A 22,226-nucleotide genomic window follows, 5' to 3' on the forward strand; every position below is an offset into this window, starting at 1 on the left:
CGCACATCTTGTAAACTTGGAGATTTTCATTAACAGCACACGTTTAAACACGTGCTTATAACTGTCATTTGCTGCATAAAACACATTTAATTGATTTGGTTCATTATTTGTTAAAGGCAGTTATAATATATTAACAGAATAATGATCGTAAGTTATACAGTGAGACAGGTTTTAACACTGTGTACTGCGATCTTTGTAAATAATACACTAGAGTATGTACGTAACAAGGCAATTGAAAGTGAAGTGAATAAAGGGTTTATATTTCGTGGGATCTTGAATTCGTGGATCACCCAACCCACGAAAACCACGAACATTAATGCCCCACGAACATCTACAAACATTTATTTGCAACACGAAGTGTGATTAATACCTTTTTCCAATCACACAGTCTGACACCATTTTTTTTATCCTTTTTGACTAATATTTACAAAATATACACAATCCCGCTTGTTTGATGTTTTTTTGTGAATGGTAAAACTCATGGGATTGCATTAAGGACAGAGGATTGTCAGTCAGGTTAATTTTTAGCGTCATCCTACTGTCCACGAAGATTGACTCATCGGCGACCAAGGCCTCCACCACGAGCACGCCCTCGTTGCCTCATGGGGACAGGAATTTCATGATCCGCTGCATCGGAGGAATCTGAAATTTAAATAAGCAATATTTTACATAAATGTTCATTGTAGAATAATGTAGTATGCATTACTGAAACAGTTTGATGATAACACAAGAAAAGTGGTGCTCGTTTCTTGGCCAAGCTTTATTTTTCTATTACTGTACATGCATTGCATAGGAATAAAATAAACACTATACTCTGATCTGTAGCAAAATAAAAACAAACATGCATAAATCATTAAATGTATATTTTTGAAGGCAACAAATAATACAAAAGATACATCATATTTGCTAACAACAAAGAAGTTAAAATACACACCTGAAGTTTTTACCTGGACAGGTGTAGTAGGTATAGATGACTGATTGGAAACTGTCTTTTAAAGGTAACGGTCATCCGAATTCCTGTCAAGCATGTCCGAACCAAATTCAAACTTTGGAAAATCACTGTCATTCACGATGAAATTCAGCACGTCTTGCCCATTATATATATGTTTACTCTAAGCGGAAGCCAAATTAAAACAAACACATTTGTCCAAAATTTAATCAAATTTTAAATGGTGGTAGAATTGTCATTTGTTCACGTAATTTTCAAGAATCAGGAAGTGAAATAAATGTTTTCATGTTGCCAATTTAGTCTCGATCATCTAGATGCTTGTATCCTGGTCTATATCGTTCATTGACTCTAATTAGAGTGGCTGCATGATTGAGACTAGCCGGTGCTTTGAATTGGTACGATCGAAAAACACGGTTTATAAGGGAAAAGGCTACATTCTACTAAACAAATTAGCGCTCGTAAAAAAAACACTATTTTTTTAGATGGTGATGGCGCAAGTGATAAAAAAATAAAAAATTTTTTTTTTGCTTTTCTGAAGAAATAGGTGCGGGAAATCTGATGAACAAGTTAATTATTTGGTGTGGCCTAAGGTATCATGGAGATGCTGTAGATGATAGACAAAAATATTTAATTTAGATTGTTATGATATAGAACACTGCATTATCACACAATACATCATTTAATTGTACGCAGCCGTTGTTATAAATGAGGGATGACAGCCAGACAATCCATTCTTTAATTTGATAACAGCTGCATCGAGCAGGACAGATTGCAATTCTTGAAATAAATCAAATATTATCATGCCATCTCACGACTTCTAATAATAGACTGGAACTGTGATAAAGTGCAAGCGGCCAAGCCTTGGTTGACAGTTGACCTTTTACCTCCAAGTTTAAAGTCACACTTAGAAATTATAAACACACTTTTCATTTCATTTTTGGCCTAAGCTGCAGTAAAAGATTGCTTCTTTAAAATTGTATGAGACCCTTTAATAGGACTTGACAAAGGCTGTAGCTTCATCTAATAACATACATGCCATATCCCCCGGCGGGGGGATAAATCCCCCGCAATTCCGACCCGTCCCCTTTTTTTCAAAACTAGCTCCAGGTTGACAGTGGAAAGCATCCATAATATAATGAGTGTGAAATTCCATTATGACTAAGTCCAAAAAATATTGTAATTTGAGTGTGTTTCTGTATTTATTCTTATATCATAAATGTAGATATTGCACTAAATTTTGCTGCAAAAATCGACTGGTGTAATATCAAAATCCCCTGGAATTCAGACCTAAATCCCCTGGGAAGCCTCTCAGAAATATGTCATGTACGCAATAAATATTTGCATATGCTTTTGGATTTAAGAGTTGACTATCATTAATGATACGATAAAAAATAATTTTGTGCAAAATAAATCACTGAAAAGAAGAATCAGTATTAAAATAATTCACTCTTTATGTTAGAGAGTTTGGTTCTCTTCAAATTCTCCAAATTATTGGTTAAATACCAGATGGTATTTACTGTTCAGAAAACATGCATGCCTTTGTTTTTAATCTTCCATTTAGTTTATTTTAATCTTCCATCAAGTTTCTCAAAGAATAAGAAAATACACTTCACTTAGTGGAATACAAAATGATTGCCAATATTTGAATTGGATACAAAATTAACAAGTAGAATTCTATGACTAGTGGATGTTATTGGCATCTAAGTGTGAAAATAGTAAAATCTAAGTTATTCATGCTTTTTAACGCACTAACTAAATAGGAAAAGTCAAAGTATTGTAGTTTGCAATAAGATAGCTCAGTAAGTAGCTCATAATTTGAGGGTTTGAGCCCCACACTTGACACATCTTTTTGTATGGTAAAAGATTTATTTATTATTACATTATATCCATTTGTATTTTCATGAGCTGTTATAAGAATTCTGGTCTCTTGCAGGGACACTGAAAAGTTTTTTTTACTGCTTAATTGTGTTACTCTATATAAAGGGTATCCAGAATTAGACGACAAATTTTAAACTCACCTGAGCAGTATGTGTTGCATCAACATTTTGAAATTTTATAAATATTCTCAAAATTGCAAGGCCCAGACCCTTGATATTTGGTAAGCAGCATCATGTAGTGGTCCTACAATTAAGTCCCTGGGGTCAAAGCTGAGACCGCTCCAGTAGTTTCAGGTTTTGTTTATACTTGTATAGTAAAAACTTTGAAAATCTTCTCTGATACCACAAAGCCAAGACTTTTTGTAATTAGTATGTAGCCTCATGTAGTGGTCTTTTACAAAGTTTGTTCCAATTATATCCCAGGGGTAAAAGGTGGCCCAGCTCACTGGGTTTCAGGGTGTCTTAATATTTATTTAGTAATGTCTTCGTAAATCTTCATCTTAGAAACCAAAAGGCCGAGACTTTTGATTATTGGTATGTAGCCTCATGTAGTTGCCAATTACCATGGTTGTTCAAACTATGTTCCTGGGATCAAAGTTTGCCCTGCGCCTGTGGTCCCAGGATTTGTATAATAGATATATATGGTAAATTGAAAAAAAAAACCTTCTTTTCTAAAACTGCAAATCACAGACCTTTGGTATGTCGCTTTATGTAGTGTTCCTTCACCAAATTTGTTCAAATCATGCCCGTGGTGACAAAGCAATCTATTAAAAAAGAGCAAATTCTTACTTCCATAGTAACCATAGTGACTTCCAGTTCCTAATTAGCAAGCACTTTCTTCTAAGCAACAAACTTATGAATTTCATAGCAATCCATGACTCCATTAGCTACTAATTACTTCCTAAGCAACCACTTTCTCACTGAGCAACCAAAGACTTCCACTGACGTCCTTGCCAACTACTTTCAGCAGTAGCAACTTATGACTTCCTAAGGAACTAATGAATTCCCTAGCAACCAATGACTTTCTTAGCAACCAATGACTTAGTAAGCAAGCACTTTCTTTAAGCAACTAACGTATGAATTTCACAGCAATCCACAACTTCATTAGCCTCTTATTACTTCCTAAGCAACCGCTTACTCACTGAGCAACCAAAGACTTCCACTGACATCATTGCCAACTACTGTCATCATTAGCAACTAGTGACGTCCTCAGGAACTAATTATTTCCCTAGCAACCAATGACTTTCTTAGCAACCAATGATAACCTTAGCAACCACCTCCATCAATAGCAGCCTATGACTACTTTTTCAATCAATGACTTCTTCAGCAACTTCTAATTACCTTAGCCACCAACAACTTTCCTAGCAACAAATGACTTTCTTAGCAAGCAATGACTTCCTCAGCTACAAATGACAACCGGTGCAACTACCTACATTCATAGCAACTAATGACTTCCTTTGCAATAAATGACCTTCTTAGCAACCAATTATTACCTTAGAAACTACTTTCATCCATAGCAAACAATGACTTTCTTTTCAACCAATTACTTCCTAGCAACAATTGACTAACTTAGCAATCACTTTCTTTCTTAGCAATCAATAACTACCTTAACCATCAATGACTGCTTTAGCTACCATTGGCGTCCATAGCAACAGAGGGCTTCAATTGCCACCACATCCATTGTCCGTTGAAACAACCATCTGACAACGTTTCGACTATGAATCCCTAGGAATACTATTGATTTCCCTTTACAACTATCAACCATCGAATTACTTGACAACCACTTACCATGTTCTTGCTTAGCAAGCAGCAACTTCCTTAATAACCACTGGTTTGCTGATTATTTTAATTAGGTGGTCTTTATAGGGCAATATAGACCATCTTGTTCATACAAATTATTAATTTTTATTTGTTATCCAATGTACGTGGCTGTAACATCTCTAGCTGGTAATAAATCAACAAAATACCACGTATATTTGAAATTGGGCATTTTTTGGAATGCTTAAACAAATATATACATCAATTGCCTACAAAAAAACAAAAAGTTGATTTCTTATCTGGCAGTAAAATCCGCTCGAAAGACAATATAAAACAATATTAAGCAATCATATCAATTTTACAAACTACACAAGGAAATAAAACATCAAAAGATATAAAAAGGTGTATAATACTGATATAGAGTAGCATGCATGACAATATTATGATAATACTTTTTAGCTCGACTATTCGAAGAATAAGGAGGGCTATACTACTCGCCCCAGCGTTGGCGCAGGTTAAAGTTTTAGGGCAGGTTGGGATTTTTACTTAAAACTCCAATACCATTCATTCTATTGACTTAATACTTTACACAGTTGTTCAGAGCCATCACATAATGAGGTTGGATAACTCCATATTATCCTTTATACAAATTATGGCCCCTGATTGACTATGGAACTTAGGTTAAAGTTTTAGGGCAGGTTGGGATATTTATTGATAACTTTTATACCCTTTGTTCAATTGACTTAATACTTCACACAGTTGTTCAGGACCATCACACAATGAGGTTATATAACTCCATATTATCCTTAATACAAGTTATGGCCCCTGATTGACTTAGGTTAAAACTTTAGGGTAGGTTATAGTTTTAGGGCAAGTTGGTATTTTATTAAAAAAAAACTTCTATACCCTTCATTCAATACACTTAATACTTAGCAGAATTATTGACGACCATCTTACAACAAGGAACATAACTCCATTTTAACCCTAAATACAAATTATGGCCCTTGAATGTTTTTTTTTAATTTTTCTTTAAATTTGTTTTGAAAGGTGCATTTTTATATTCTTAACCACATTTTCATATAGGGAAAGCAAGTTATGTAAATGACTTGCGTCATTGTTCTGGCGGGCTGGTGGGAGGGCAGCGCCAAAGTCACCTTATGTATTGAATAATTTTAGCTAGGTTTGACATAAAGAGACCAAACTTGGTATTTATGAAGAGTTTATGGAGACCTTTTATGGGAGTGTGTTTGAGGCCCTTAGGATCAAGGTCAAGGTTACTATTAATAGAAAAGGGTTGGTATTGAATAACTTAAGTAAGGGTCTACATATTGTGACCAGGCTTGGTATATAGGAAGAGTTTATAGATACCTTTCCTGAGATTGTGTTTTGGGCCCCGAGAGTTATGGTCTAGTTCAAGGTCACTGTTGCTATCAATAGAAATATGGTTAGTACTGAATAACTCAAGTAAGGGTTGACATAGTGTGACCAAACTTGGTATATAGGACAAGTTTATGCAGAGCTTTCATGGATTGCCTTTTGGCCCCCTTGGGTCAAGCAAGGTCACTGTTACTAAAAATAAATTACTGTTTTAATTATGGTTGTCATACCGTGACAAAACTAGATATGTCGGAAGAGTTCATGGAGGACTTCTGTGGGATTGCGTTTGGGGCCCTTAGAATCAAGGTCTCTGCATGTTACAAAAAATAGAAGAAAGCAGTTGAAACTGAATCTCTTCTGCCAATCATTAAAAACCTGGTTTTGTCACATTGTGATTCTTGTTCATTTTATAATTTGATTGTTTATTGCTATTGACAGGAACATATAACATCATTACTGTATACACTTCTAAGTCAAAGCGGCGTAGTCGAGCGCGCTGTCCTACGACAGCTCTTGTTATGACTAGATCTATGCTTTCAGTTTTCCTTTCTTTGAAAACATGTCAACAATGATAAAACCACAAATTGAATACAATACATTTGCTTAAAAATACCATTTAAGTGTAAATAAGTGATGTTTGTATGCATATCACAATATTTGCATTGCACATAATTGTGAGTCACACAAGAAATACAAATACAATATTATCTATTCACATCTATGAAGGATTTAATTTAATATTTGTCTATGCAACTTAAGTAATATGCACTGACTATTGCAATATTTAACCCTCTATCTAATCGTTAATGGTTACAAATTATTGCCAGATAGCTGTGCAGTATCTAACATGATGCTGGTCTGATAAATCATCCATCAAGGTTCTGCATAGACAGATTCAGTGATTGTTTCCAGCTTTGTAATTGCAGACTTCGTGTTGAGATGTGTTTTCAAACACTTTATGTTCATGGATGAAAAGATAATTATCCATGTTTTTATTTTGATTCAATTCTAAGAGGTTTGATATCCAATAAGGGGCTCTATACATGTTATCGTTTTTCTTGAATCTGGATTCGTCATGGCTAAGCCTTGTGATAGAAAAAATATAAACGTATGTTATTTTCACATTGCAGAACGTAAAGTGTGTATGTAATTTGAGGACAACCGGTACTGGTATTCTAGGTAGCTAATAATACATCCTTGAGAATTTTCTCCTTGAATTAATCTGTATATCCTGTTACTTAAAGATAAGATTTCCAAAAAGAAATACTGTTGCATGCACTAATTTAGGTACTTCGTAAAAGGTATTATGATAGGATATGTTTTGAATTTCAAAAAGGGGTGCAAAATGTAATATTTTCTATGTTGTTGGTGGTCATCGATTAATTGCAGACGAAATATATACATCAACTGGGGAATAACTAACACAATAGTGTGCTGTATGACTTCAAGTTTAATACTCAACACTTTTGACAGGAGATACAGAACTCTTAATAATTGGACATGCATAAGAAACATGACCTGTTTCAATAAATATGCTACACATCCTTTAACTAACTGTCTGGTATTGCATTCAAATAGCACTGACAATGATATATTATTTTGTCAAATCACTATAACCACTATTACTATTATAATATAATACATACATTACAGAGTACATGTGGTGTGAGCCTTTGTATAATAGTTAGGTGTCTGTTTTTACCAGGGGGTTACCACCATGCAAACACTGCGAGATGTTGGTCCTACCTGACTGCTGTGGCCCTTGGGCGGAGACTTGGGACTGACATACCTGACCACAAGGTATAAAGCAGTGATGTGCACTCATGTAAAAATGTATTTTTCAAAGAAAAAAAACTGTTGACATTGTGTGTTTGTCTTTTTGTTATTGTCTTCATCCCCTCCATAGTGAAGCAAAATAATTAATTATGACAAAATTTAATATGGCATGTGTACATGTAAGTGCATATTTAATTGATTGTTCCCTTTTTCTCAAAAGTAAGTGGCGATTTTTTTGGTCATTTGATGTTTCTTAAGAAAAGGCTAAACAGGATTTAACACATATGTGATGCACGTTACGTGTTTGTACCATAACTAAGTAGTATAGATTTATTTTTAATTCATTTTTTGACTGAGTATGGGCTTGACGTATCACTGAGGGCAACCCCTAACAACAAGTGAGCAGTATGTTACTTTTTAAAACCATAACTTAATTGTATTGTTTAGTTCTAAATGTTTACCATAGTTTCTCATGGAGTATGGACCTGACTACTCATTGGAGGTTACCCCTGGCAACAAGCGAGATCTCAACACCCAGGATAGCTTACAGCAAATATACTCCCAGCTCCTCTGTAAGTGACAGGCGTGTTTTGAAATGTTTTGGGTTCATAAAGACACTTTGTTACCTGTGTAAGAATCTTTCAAGTTAGATGGTTGGCTTTTACATTTAAGAATGACAAGATGGGGTGGTAGACTTGGTGTCAGCAATGGTCAAATTATTGTTCAAAATTGTGATAATTCCACTGAGAAACAAACTTGGCCATTAACTTACGGTACTTTTAATTCACTTGTAGGTCTGTATTGTTAGTTTTGTCCGCATTGATGTACTGTAACAAAAGGCAATGCTATTTAAAGTTGATTCTTCAAAGAAATTTTACTTTTACATTGACAAATGATTTTGGGGCATTAATTTTGTCCCGTTTGTCCTGTTCCTGAGACACATCGTTTATATCCATTTTGTTCCATTTCAGACAATATAACGCAGATAAAACAGACATCTTGATGAAGACAGTTTGAAAGGATATAATAACCATGGACAAAACCGTACCTTAATTATAAATAAGGCTTAATATCCTTCAATGCATGTGTTATATATATCTGTGGTGTTGTATGTGTCACGACTGTAATGTTTTGAACATTCTGTGTGCTTGTAAAGTGTCGGTTGGGCTTTGACCTTGTGCCTTCAAACAGGGTCTTTGTAGATTGTTTGCCTGTAGGTTTGTCCTTTGTTATCTTCATATTTTATTACTAACATTATTACATTTTAAAGTTGAATAATGGTTGCCTTATGTTGTAAATGAAAATATATATTATTCTCAGTTCAAAGTTAATACTGCCTTATAGGGTTTAAATGATCCAAACTTTAACAATGCATCCTAATATAGTGAATCATGTCTCAATTAAAGGGTACGGATGTGGTTTAATATTTTTTCACAATCCTTAACTTATTTTCAATGCATTGCTTTCAAACTTTCCACTTCAAGGTTACTACAATAAGAATATTTTTTCAGGGCTATTACAATCATGTCACTATTGAGGATAATGATAATTCTCTTCACTGTTGAACACAACACAGAGGCATCTGTGTCTTCAACATTGTCCACTGGCTTTTCAACTGTTTTCGTTTAAGTTGCGTCAATGAAAATATATCATTATATATATATATATATATAACAGTTACTGGTAGTCGTTCTCGATTCTAGCAATTTGGATTTGATTCAAATAGAATTATGTGCAAAGTTGACAATATTTTCAGTTGTGTTCGGTTTAAGTTTTTAATGAAATAAAAAATAAAATCCTTGTTGACTTGCACTTCCTTGAAATTACCCTTTTTCTTATGAATTAATAGTATATTAGTCAATTACACGGGAAAATAACTTTGAAAATAGTTTCATTAAATTTGGTTTAAAAAAATTGCCTGTGGTCGCGTCTGATTAATGGCGCCATATGACCGGTAAAGGAACCAAACGGTAGTCTGTGTGCTAACTATGTTTGTACTGTTACGAGAAAGGATAAAGTAATTTTCTCCTGAAACACAGTTTTAAAACACAAAAACATGTTTGGAAAGTTGATGCATATTATACATAGGGGCCTCTTTTTGCGCACATCGAGTCATTAAAGACATGATTCTAGACGATATTTATGCTTCATTCTTGGATCTAATGTTACAATGACTTTGCGTCTGTTGAAATCATCCCGGGATTAGTCGTGTCGCATTCTTATTAGAACATAAAACTATATGTAAAATAAGGAGCCGCCACATTATGCACAGTCGGGTTTGAAGGACAAAAGCACAACATTTACATATAGTCAAGTTTCCTGCCTTTTTAAGGCTGAATCTTTCGCAAGCATAAGCTATGCATTCTTTCAGACATGTTAAGGTGTTTAAAGATAATTGAATAAATTACTAAATTGTATTTCATCTGAAATTGGCTTTGTGGCTTAAGAACGGATCAAACAACATAATAATAATAATAATAATAATAATATCTTTATTTTAAGAAGGTGACATATTAAGATCATGTACAAAACTACAGAATCTTATTTTCGATATGGCCCTCTGAAACAGAATGAAAATATGGCAAATAATCATAAGACAAACATGAAGACGATGCTAACAACGATGATGATGATGATTATAAGTATGCTGTTGATGCTGACGATAATGATGCATATGATGACATGATGATGATGTTGAATCAATATTAGACAGATACTCTCAGTTAAATATAATTATGAATAAAACATCACAATTTGTATAATCACAAGTTTCCTATGAGGTACTGTTTGACCTTTATTTTATACGTATTAAAGTTTTTTGATTCTCGTATTTCCAAAGGTATATTATTCCAAACAATTCTGCTGTAATATGTAAACGATGCTTATATGTAAACACCTCATGAGTTTATAAGTCCTGTTGTCACGTTTTTAGAATATAACAGTTTATCCATTGTGCAATAAATTACTAAATTATATTTCACCTGAAATTGGCTCTGTGGCTTAAGAATGGATCAAACAACACCTCATGAGTAATATAAGTCCTGTTGTCACGTTTTTAGAATATACCAGTTTATCCATTGTGCAACATATCATCTAAAGGCAACAAATTATGTCTCCGCACGAGTCGAAAATAACGGGAGAAAGAAGGAAACATAAGTTGCTGTGTTATTATGGAAATGAAATTGAAACCTTCTTGCTGTTTTTTTTAAAGATATAATTGCCTTTTTGGTTGACTCTGTAATTTCCATAGTGCTATTATACAGAAAGTGCGTTCGGAAAGTTGAACTATTTATTGTATTTATATCACTAGCGGATCGAACTGGGGACCCGGGGCACGCCCTCTTAATCGTCCAAGATTACTTTGTAAATCAATATAGGAGAAAAACGTGATAGAATACGCTCAAAATGCACCATTTTCTACTAAAAATTGTTGTGTTGTGATCTCACTGATCTGTGTTTAATACATTATAACGACATTTACAATGAAAGAAAGCACTCCATTTATTTTCATTTACTACATCAACTTTACATTATTTTAAAAAAACGTCGGGAACAATTGTATACTTTCTTTTGTCTCCGAGTTTATATTATAAAACATCCAAAGGATACTAACCACTGTAGCCCTTCTCTCAAAAATCAGAATGTTAACAAAGGTGTCATTCACAATTACATCATAACACCACGTTTAAAAAATAGTAATGCTATTATCACGTTTACCATTTACCAATTCCCCCCCAAAACGCGCTAATTTTCTGAGATCTTTGTTTGTTAAACTAAAATACATTAATGCCTCTTGTTAGATCAAAAGGACTTCATTATCATATAATTGAGATTGTTACTCACATTTCACGATGACATTAAATACTACATAGTTAATGGGGTTGTAATTGTGAAACGCTTTTAGAAAATTGGCGCGCTTTTCGGGGGAGCTTCAACCACCACAAGAGGGGCGTAATCAACGTACACCATACTACCAATATCGAACATCAGATCAATGTGTGGAGAGTCTGCATTTAACACTTTCTTAGCAATGTTTTCCGTTTGTTTTAGTTCAATCAAGTGTTCATTTTAGCTTAATATTTCTTAACCAACTCTACCTTTTTGCTCAAACTTTAAGATACAAATTAAATGCCAAGTGAATGTGTGAAACGTAAGAAATGGTTAGGTGTAGTTTGTAAGATAATAACCAAAAGAAGTCGGAAAACTTAACACATTTCGATGTCACTTAAGGCGAGGGGGAGGACGTAATTTCGTTTCATGCAAACATTAAATAAGAAAAATATTTCATGCCAAACAATATTTCATGGCAAACAAAATGGCGTATCTGGAATTCAAAATACCGATTCTGGGACCAACTTTTGCCTGGTAAGTTGACTTTTTCTTTTGATTTTGAAAAAAATTAATGCGTCCAGTGTGTGGCGAAAAACATATTCTTCAATCGACATCTTAGTTTGGTATCATAACTGTAAAGATAAAAACGTTATTGAAGAGATTGTGGCTCAGGAGGCAATGTTTACAAATAAATGTGGTGAATTTATCCTCATTCTTTCGTATTTTCTCGACAAATATGGCATAACTGTGCATGTTGTAACCGTGCCTTCATGTATACATTCCTATCTTCCAAACGTCCTGGTTATTACACGACTGTACACGTTTCCTGGCCGATTTTTTGTACCTTATCCCCCCATTTTGTTTAGTGCAAGCACATTACCCACATTTTGGTGACAATGCAAACAATCTTCTGCATCATTTCAAAATACAAGTGTGTCCAACTGTTAATGTTGTGATGTAAAATTGACTCCCTACCTCTGACTAACTACAATTATATGTGTTTATGATTATCACATAGGTAGTACAACAGAAATTATTCCAGAATACAGTATTAAACAAATGCACCATTGTGTAGTCTTAAGAGACAACACAACCCCTGTTAAATTTAGTTTCTACTCTTATTTTATTTTTATCCTTTAGCTGTCATATCGGTTTTTTTCTATGTATCTGAAAAATGTTAGATAAAATAAAAGACCTAATATCCTGAATGTATACATAAATATAAATAGAGTACCAACATCTCTATTTGACTTTATTACTTGGTTTGTGCTGCAGAACTAAGGAGTGTCATTGACGTTTTTCTTGTGAACTATCGACAAAAATGACAGTCGCAGTCGATAATGTGTGTGTGTTTATCTGCTGAACTGATGTCCAGCAACACTGCGCACCCTTTTAAGGAATAAATATGTATATATGTATTAATATTTATAAATATATATATGTGGTAGTTTCTCTCATTGTGGTAATACATACCAATCATAACTATTTACATATTGTTTTTGTACTAAATGTACAATATTTAAAAAAAAAATCTATACTGTATTTTATTTAATATTTGTCATTTTTGTTTCTTGTCTTCATTCACTTGTTGTAATCAAGTATTTGAAACTTATTGCTGATTCTACCGGAGCTAATGAAATTGTAAAGTAGGGTATTAGGAAATTTCATCTGCTTATGATTCAAGTATGACTGTTGAAGTCATATTCATTTGAAAAAGTGATACTCTTACTCAAAACCAATACTAAACATGCTAAAAAAACTTTTTAGTGATATACCTTGAACTACTTACTAAGTAACGCATTTATTGAAACTATTAATAACTCATAAAAAAACGCACAAGTAATTAATCATTTGTGAGTGCTAAAAGATTAAGTATGATTTTCCTTTGTCTTATAATGTAGAAGTACCTTGTTTTCTGCTCCTTTTATTCAAATTAAACTCGGTTCCCTTCATTAGAACCATTATTTTCGACATTGATGCATTCTTTTTTGTATAACCAATCAATTGTATTAATTGTGGCCAATTTCTTTCGGGAGTACAAACAAAAAGTTAAAAAGGCATCGGTGATATCAATCCTCAGTATGTTGCTGTTACGCTTTGAAATGGAGTGATTAGCTATGGTATCCGATCAGTCACAGAAATTAGTCATTAAGTAATCAATAACGGAAGTCAATATTTCTCAAAAATATTTCTTGCAACCGGTACTTCCAGTACTCTCGATTTGCATTTGAAGTCTAGTACACATGTTTGTTTATGTTAGACCCATAATCAACTTGCTTCACGACACAGCACCATCTATGAACCAGACATAAACGGTGTTCAAAATAGTGCTCAACTGTTTATTGAGATCGGTCATAAAATAAAGACAAATAATGAACTTCAAATATAAAATACAAATGTATTTAACATTAAAGAAAAACAACTTGAGAATCTATTACCTGAGGTAATTCAGCAAACATGCAATCTTAACAACAAACATGGTGCAATAAAAGATGTATCTATAGAAGTAAAACTAAATATTGTAAACACTCGCTTACTTGAAAACGAAACTTGCAATTGAGCGTTTAAAAATGGGTTATGCAGGTTCTTGTCATGTATAATTAAATATACAAGAGCCGTCGTAAGACAGCGCGTTCTACTACGCCGCTTTGACTTCGAAGTGAATACAATAATGATGTATGTGCCTGTCAAAAGTAATAAAAATCAAATTAAAAAGTAAACAGTGACTATAACTCATGAAAGGTCTCCCTTTATATATACCATCTTTGCTTGAAGTATGTCGACTCATAATATAGTAGCTTTGATGCTATGGGCCTCAAACGCAATCCCATGAATGGTCTCCATAACCTCTTCCTATATACCAAATTTGGTCACTAGATGTCAAACCTAGCTAAAATTATTCGATACGTAAGGTGACTTTGACGCTGCCATCCCACCAGCCCGCCCAAACAATGACACAAGTCATTCTTATAACTTGTTTTCCCTTTGTGATAATCTGGTCAAGTATATAAAGATGTGCTTGTCAAAAGAAATCACAATAATAATTAAAAAACTCAATCAAGGGCCATAATTGGTATTTAGGGTTTAATGGAGTTATGTAACCTTATTGTAAGATGGTCGTTAGTACTTTTATTAAAATTCAAACTGGTCATTAAACTTTAACCTAAGTTCCTAAGTCAATCAGGAACCATAACTTGTATTAAGAATGATATGGAGTTATGTAACCTTATTATGTGATGGTCCCGAACAACTATGTGAAGTATAAAGTCAATTGAATGAAGGGTATAGAAGTTATTAATAAATATCCAAACCTGCCCTCAAACTTTAACCTAAGTACCATAGTCAATCAGGGGCTATAATTTGTGTAAATAAGTGAAAATCCAAACTTGCCCTAAAACCCGGGCGCCGACGCCGACACTGGGGCGCGTAGTATAGCCCTCCTTATTCTTCGAAACGTCGAGCTAAAATCATAATCACAGTAAGCACTGGAACTTAAGCATACACAGTATTATTTTACAAATCGCTGCTATAAACAAACAGCAAAACACACTCATACGATTTGACCTGAATAGCAAGGCACTAATTGATATTCGATATTTAAAACTAAAAACTACGAACATAAAGAATAAAACAACAACCACTTGTCCATATCAAGAATTTGTTTAGGAATAAGTCAAAATGAAAATATTATATGTACTTGTTTGCATCAATTAAACTACATTTTTTAATAGCAAACAACAAAACTTCATCTTTAATGGAGATACTTATAAACGTAGAAGACATTTATTTTGGTTGACATGAATCTTAAAAATTGTAAAAGTAACAGACAGATATTATGTTATAGATATATGAATTAAGTTTCAAGTTAATATATCATTTATTTGGTAAATTGAAAATCAAAATTTGAAATGCTAAGCGTAACACTACATATTGCACAATGGACTTATAGTTATACAAACTAGACTTTCTGTATAATGAAAATGACAATTGTAAGTGTTTGCGTGTGTTTGGGGGGTGGAGGGGGGGGGGGGGTATTGCTGATACTTTCCATACAAATATAAAATACTTGAACAAAAACTAGATACAAAACATTGTGCAAAAGTAATAATTACCTGTAAATATGACCAGTCAAAAAACAACAATGCCCTAAGTTTACAAAATGCAACAACTGGTTATAGCAAGCTAAATAGTAATACCAATCAAAACTTAACATCTTGTCGTTCATAATACCAAAACACCATATTCAGGATATGCCTAACACAACAAAATAATGATAAAGTGAATATTATTTACTTACTGAACCTTTCAGTAATATTCACTATTTTTTTTCAGCTCTAAATTTTCTGAAAGTAAATGCTAAATTATTTCGAATTTCCATCAATGATATACAATACAGCATAACTTATAAAAACGTCTGTGTTCAAGACACATGCTTTTAATTTAGATTTCAGACAACCACTTTTGAATATCTATCTTTAATTTTCTGGAACAAAAGCATTTACCAATGAATACCTAGAAAAATTGAAAAAAACATTTGGTGGAATACTTTTCCTACAACATTCAGACATAACCAAGACCTTTATCATGACATTTGTAAAACAAAACAGGAACAACCTAGCTGATCTCAACAGGTTATTTTGGACAAAGTACTCTGAGCAAATAACATATGCATTATCATTCAAAGTGATTAGTGATGTTCTAATGAATATTCACCCAAAATATTGTGAACTTCTGTTCTAGCTTGAAAATTTACTTATTACAAGATTTAAGGCGATTTTTAAAACATTGTCTCCATTTGAAAGGTCTTTCATACACATGGCATGCAAATCTTGGTGCGTAATGAACATGTTTGTGTTGCTTAAGCAACCTGGCTGACTTAAACGTTTTGTCACAAGTCAAACATTTAAAGTTCTTATACATATTGTTCATCATTTTGATGACACAGTTGACTATGCATTTTAAGACTGTACTTGTACCGATATGCTCTGTTGCAGGTTTCACATTTAAAAGGTTTCTCTTGCTTGTGATGGACAGCCTCATGCGACTGAAGAACCGTTTTGCTTGAGCAATGTTTCTCACAAACCTTGCATTTAATTTTTTTTCCGCATGCTTGGCTTCTTCATGTTGTTATAGACTCTGGAAACTGGGCCTTTCCACAAAAATGACATACATTTTCTGTCCTATGGTTCTTTATATATTTTCAAATAGTTCTTGTCATGAAAGGTTTTCCTACACGTTTCACAAGCATATGCATTTGTGTTATAATTTAAGATATGTCGTTTCCACATACTCCACATTCTTTGTTGGTCTCTTCTTCAGAAGAATCCGAATCTGCCATCACAAGCTGAAAAAAGTAAAGAAACCTTTCAATGCATCATTCAATCAGATAATCGTTAACACATACAATTGTAGTTAGTCAGAGGTATTTGTTTAATACTGTACAAGTGTTTATGTCCTTTTGTCGTGAAGATGAAGGTAGGTATAACGTTTCTTAATTTATGAATTAATTGTTACGGATATCATCAAAACAATGTTTTGAATGATAATCGAGGTACGTTATTTTAGAATATTTTCTGTTGTATTAGCTTCTAACTATGTGATAACCTAAACACATACAATTGTAGTTAGTCAGAGGTATGTAGTCAATTTTACAGCACAACATGAACAGTAGAACATACTTGTATTTTGAAATGATTCAGAAGATTGTTTGCAGTGTCACCAAAATGTTGGTAATGTGCTTGCACTGAACAAAATGGGGGGTTAAGGTACAAAAAATCGGCCAGGAAACGTGTACAGTCGTGTAATAACCATGACGTTTGGAAGATAGGAATATATACATGCAAGCACGGTTACAACGTTCACAGTTATGCCATATTTGCCGAGAAAATACGAACAAATGAGGATAAAATCAACACATTTACTAGTAAACATTGCCTCCTGAGCCACAATCTCTTCAATAACTTTTTTATCTTTAAAGTTATGATACCAAACTAAGATGTCGATTGAAAATTATGTTTTTCGCCACACACTGGACGCATTCATTTTTCAAAATCAAAAGAAAAAGTCAACTTACCAGGCAAAAGTTGGTCCCAGAATCGGTATTTTTCATTCCAAATACGCCATTTTGTTTGCCATGAAACATTTTTCCCACTTAATGTTTGCATGAAACGAAATTACGTCCTCCCCCTTGTTAAGGGTATCGTAAACATGAACATTCACTTTTGGGTTTGGACAGAGCATGCATTGACACCAATTAATCATTGGTTTGTAAATTGTGATCCTCATTCGTGTAACAATTAATCTGTCGACAGAAAAATAGTTCTCATAAAAATATTTTTTACTATTAATATGAATAAGATTTGTTTGCCTTGTGCCTCTTAACAGGGGTTTTAGTGATATTTCGGCTAATGGGCTTGTCCTTGTAGTTTCTATTGTATTATTGAACGAATATTAATAACTTTGTGCGGAGTTTGTTTTATTTGTGCATGTTTGGCTTGTAAGGGGTACAGCAAATTGTTATTCACTTGACACCTTATGTGCAGTTCACTGTTTTCGTCGTTAAGCTTGCCAGATACGTTCCTGAATATCCGTCAGATATTACCCAGACACAAAAAACCATTAACGGGCTTAATCATAAGCTACACAACCGGCGTTAAGAGGACAACTAAGAGAAATGATTCATTGAGAGGATTCCTTTTCCAAAAAGTTTAAAAAAGAGGTGCTTAGAAAAGGCGTATTTGTTCAACTCTCAAGTCCGCAAACATTCTGTATTCTGTAAACCCTGAATCTGTTTAAGTATAAGTTCAAGTTCAAAATAAAAAATTACTAGATATTCTTTATAGTAAATATTTCTGATTTGTGTGCATCCTATACAGATTGTTGTGTTTAACTGTTCTCTACTCATAATATGTTTACATTTGTACTTGTTTTAATTCACATTTTCGCATTCTAAATAATTGCTTCAATAGAAATGTGCACGTCCATTATATGGATTATATTTCTGTATTCTATAGCCCAAGTTAATGTGCGTAAGTACCGGAATGCATTGTTGGAATAAGTGGTAAATGGTCTAGATGCAAGTAATTAATTAAGTAATTACCTTGGTGTTTTTTCCATTGTAAAATAAAACAAGTTTACAATACAGTCACCTTGTACATGTAATCTATGTAATGAAAACGTATTTAAACAGGAAATGTCGTCATAAACATATGCTCTGGTCATCTATACGTCACAATTTGAAAGAAAGCAAAATTTATTCAATGTTAAGTGTTTATGTTGTGTTTGTTACTGGATATCATCTCAGTGTTCACATCGACTATAAGAGGCATTTAAAACGATCGTATCTATCTATATATTGTTTATAATTCTTCCGGGTTCTTCATTTATACAATGCATGTAGAGCGGGGAAGGTCATTGATTTCCCAATTTGTGGTCTTCGGCTCACTAGCAGCGCAGGTCAATAAGGGAGCTTTTTTGTTATGTTTTTTTACTGGCAAAAACATGTGATATAAAGAATCTCACACTCGTTATTACATAATAAACAAATATAATCACCTCGTCCAGGAAATATGTAATTAAGATCGCCTAAGGTTTGAAGATTTACAAACAAATTTTCCGAACTCGTTTACTGAAGTTTTGTATTATATGACTCGTGACCCTCTATGCATGCCATGCATTAATCTCTTGGCTATCATGTTTTTCATGTTAATGCCAAAGAGCGATATGTTCATTTTTCAATTAACTTTTCAGTTCAAAACATGGCTACAATAGATCATAGACCCCCCATTTCGATAACTATGTTGAACAACACATACACAAGTTGTTATTCCTTTCTGTCGGAGAACTGCTTGTTCATATAAAGATGATAGAAGGCAGAGGGGTACGAAATATGAACGTGAAGTAATGATTTTAATACAACGGCATTGTTCTTGTTCAACATGTATCGAATTGATACCATTCCTATACACATTAAAGCTGCACTGTTCATAGATTGAACGTTTTGACAACTTTTTTATTTATGTCTTGGAACCAGCCAATTCTTGCGAAAATGCATGGAAACCAGTTATATAAGACTGCTGACAAAAAAATTAGATCGCAGATTATTATATTCAAGTTCAAAATTGATGTTTTATGCATTTTTTTAAAAACGTTAGTAACGGTTTAAGCCATCAAACATTAATTTTCGAACGGAAATATGAAAATCTGCGATCTGATCACTTGTCAGCCATCATTTATCATTGGTTTGCAGATCTTTACGCAAAAATTTGCTCTTTCCAAGACAAAAAAAGTTGTAAAAACGGTGTATCTGTGAGAGTGCAGCTTTAAAGGATTATACAGTCGAAACCCATTGGCTCCAACTCCCAGGGACCGACGAATATAGTTCGAGCCTCGGAAAATTAGAGCCAAGCGGGAACTCAGTATAAAAGATCGAGCTTACGGGGTTCGACTGCATGTTTGTTTATTCGTATTGAATAAGTTCGCATGATCTTTTTTCACGGAGTATCTTGTAATTCAGGATTGCCTTACATTAAATTCTGATTCTTAACGCATCCTGTTCTGTTAACAACATGAAGTTTTGAAACAAACCTTTATAAATATGCGAAAAAACATTAACGAAATTTGGATGAATGTCAATTTGTGTCTGTATTTAGAGATTTTTTGCTTCTGAGTGTTTGTTTATTCTATCAATTTGTCACTACATGTATGTACAAATCTCGTTAAGGGCTGAAACGAGCGCCCGTATTTCGTCACCTGTGTAACTACATTCGAATATTTTCTAGCCGGGAATTCATTAAGCTTAAATTGCTGTGTTAGCTACTGTTAGTTGGCCTTGGCGGTGTTATTCTTTCCATTGTTGTCAATAAACAGTCTAACTCAGACCATGGTCTCTATTCAATATCGGGCATCTTTTGTTTGTATTCAATCATCGTCTAGCCAGCATTTACCAGAACATAATGTAATAAGCAAGGGGACGTCTGCAACAAAATAATTGTGTTGTTTTTGTGTTGTGCTTTGTTACCTAATTTTTTTTTCTCTTACAAAATCTCCATTATGTGTCCTTCATGTTCACATTGAATATACCAGTTTTTATTATTAAAGAAATGGACGTTCAAGGATATGCCCATTCTCATTCACCAGAAGTTTGATAACGATAAATCTAAAGTACGCATAACATCATAGCTCTGGTGAACGAGAATGGGATATTCCCCAAATCCTAAAATCGTATAATAATCTATCATGTTGATACCGTGTATATTATTTTTCATAGTTAAATACTGCTAATTCTATACATTGGATCCGAAGGATTTATATTATTTCCACGTCAAGTACGTTTGTATGTATTTCTCATTTTCATTGTGTACGTCAGAGAACATTTAAAAATAATTAATTGATTTAATCATAAGCTATTAATGGAAAAAAATATTGTCTTTTGTTAAATAGTTCGTTAAAAATTGTCAAGATGTAATTGCTGTTTGACACTAGTTGATAGATGACAAAATGTACAAAATCCGACTCTTTATAAAGAAACAGTAGACATATTGAACGGGAGGATATATTTATTTTCCTGATCCTAAGGACGATCCACTCTCGGGATGAGACACTGATCCGTCTTTTTGTTCTTGATCCAGTCAGGCTAAACGATAGGATTGATGTTGAGTTATATGTGCATGCTAGCCGACCATGAAACAGATTAACAGAAGACCATGCCATTAGTCGAGAAGTTTTACTATCGAGCGGTATCGTTATCAAAGTACTCAGACACGTGCATGAGCCTAACAAATACACCAAAAATCATGGGTACCACTCTCAGTGCTACACAATCCAACTGTCATTTCAAAAGGTCAGGACAATATCAAAAGAAAGCTGTTGCTAAGACTAGTTGCAAATGTTAATGAAACGGATATGAATGATTTGTGTTCCAGCCTTAGTAGAAGTCATGTGGTCAAACAGGGGAGTTAACAGTGATATGTAAAAGTAAAGAACCAGGGACCACTATCAATGAGATAGCATTCTTATTAAACGGTAGTAAGTTATTGTCAAAAGTTGGCACTGTTGACTTAGCTGCTCTAGGGATAACATACTCTCATAGTTGTATAGAAACATATATACATAAAGCAGACACTCCGAGACGAACTGAATATTATATATAACATAACTTACATTCTTATATTAAATCATTGGATTATTATTATTATTATTATTATTATTATTATTATTATTATTATTATTTAAAAAAAACACACAAAAAAAACAAACAAACAGCCGTACCAGTTGAGCTAAAACAGTTGTGTCAAATGTTAACAACGACGTGAACAGATAACACTCTTGAGCCTATATTGTGCCTTTAACAGGATTTAAGCTCAGTTTAAGGCAAATTTGCTGCTTTTCTGTTTCCATTGACTTATTGGAAGTGTTTTCTTGGTTATATTAATGGAATTAATGTTATATATCAATGCAAATAAGCTGTACTTAAAATGTTACCAAGTATATATTTGAGTAGCAATATTTTCGGAAATTTCAGTTAAAATGACAACTATTCAGATAGTGTAATGTAGTGTAGTGTATGTTCAAACATATTTACAGCATCATAAATAGATTACAAGTATAATGAGATGAAATGAACATACCATAACATAAAATAAATTTTATTTTGATTT

At 33.5% G+C, this 22,226-nt stretch overlaps 1 protein-coding gene across 1 annotated transcript in view; it reads left to right on the forward strand.

Moving 5' to 3' along the window:
- LOC128238467 (histone deacetylase 8-like) overlaps positions 1-9,527 on the forward strand; it is a 71,658-nt gene extending 62,131 nt beyond the window's left edge. Inside the window, exons 9-11 of the mRNA XM_052954419.1 lie at positions 7,667-7,761; positions 8,204-8,309; positions 8,709-9,527. Coding sequence (XP_052810379.1) covers positions 7,667-7,761; positions 8,204-8,309; positions 8,709-8,740 — 233 coding nt within the window. The 3' untranslated portion in view covers positions 8,741-9,527. The remainder of the gene's footprint in view (positions 1-7,666; positions 7,762-8,203; positions 8,310-8,708) is intronic.
- Positions 9,528-22,226: the final 12,699 nt, after the last annotated feature.

The sequence above is a fragment of the Mya arenaria genome, chromosome 6, assembly GCF_026914265.1.
Source record: "Mya arenaria isolate MELC-2E11 chromosome 6, ASM2691426v1".
Lineage (NCBI taxonomy): Eukaryota > Metazoa > Mollusca > Bivalvia > Myida > Myidae > Mya > Mya arenaria.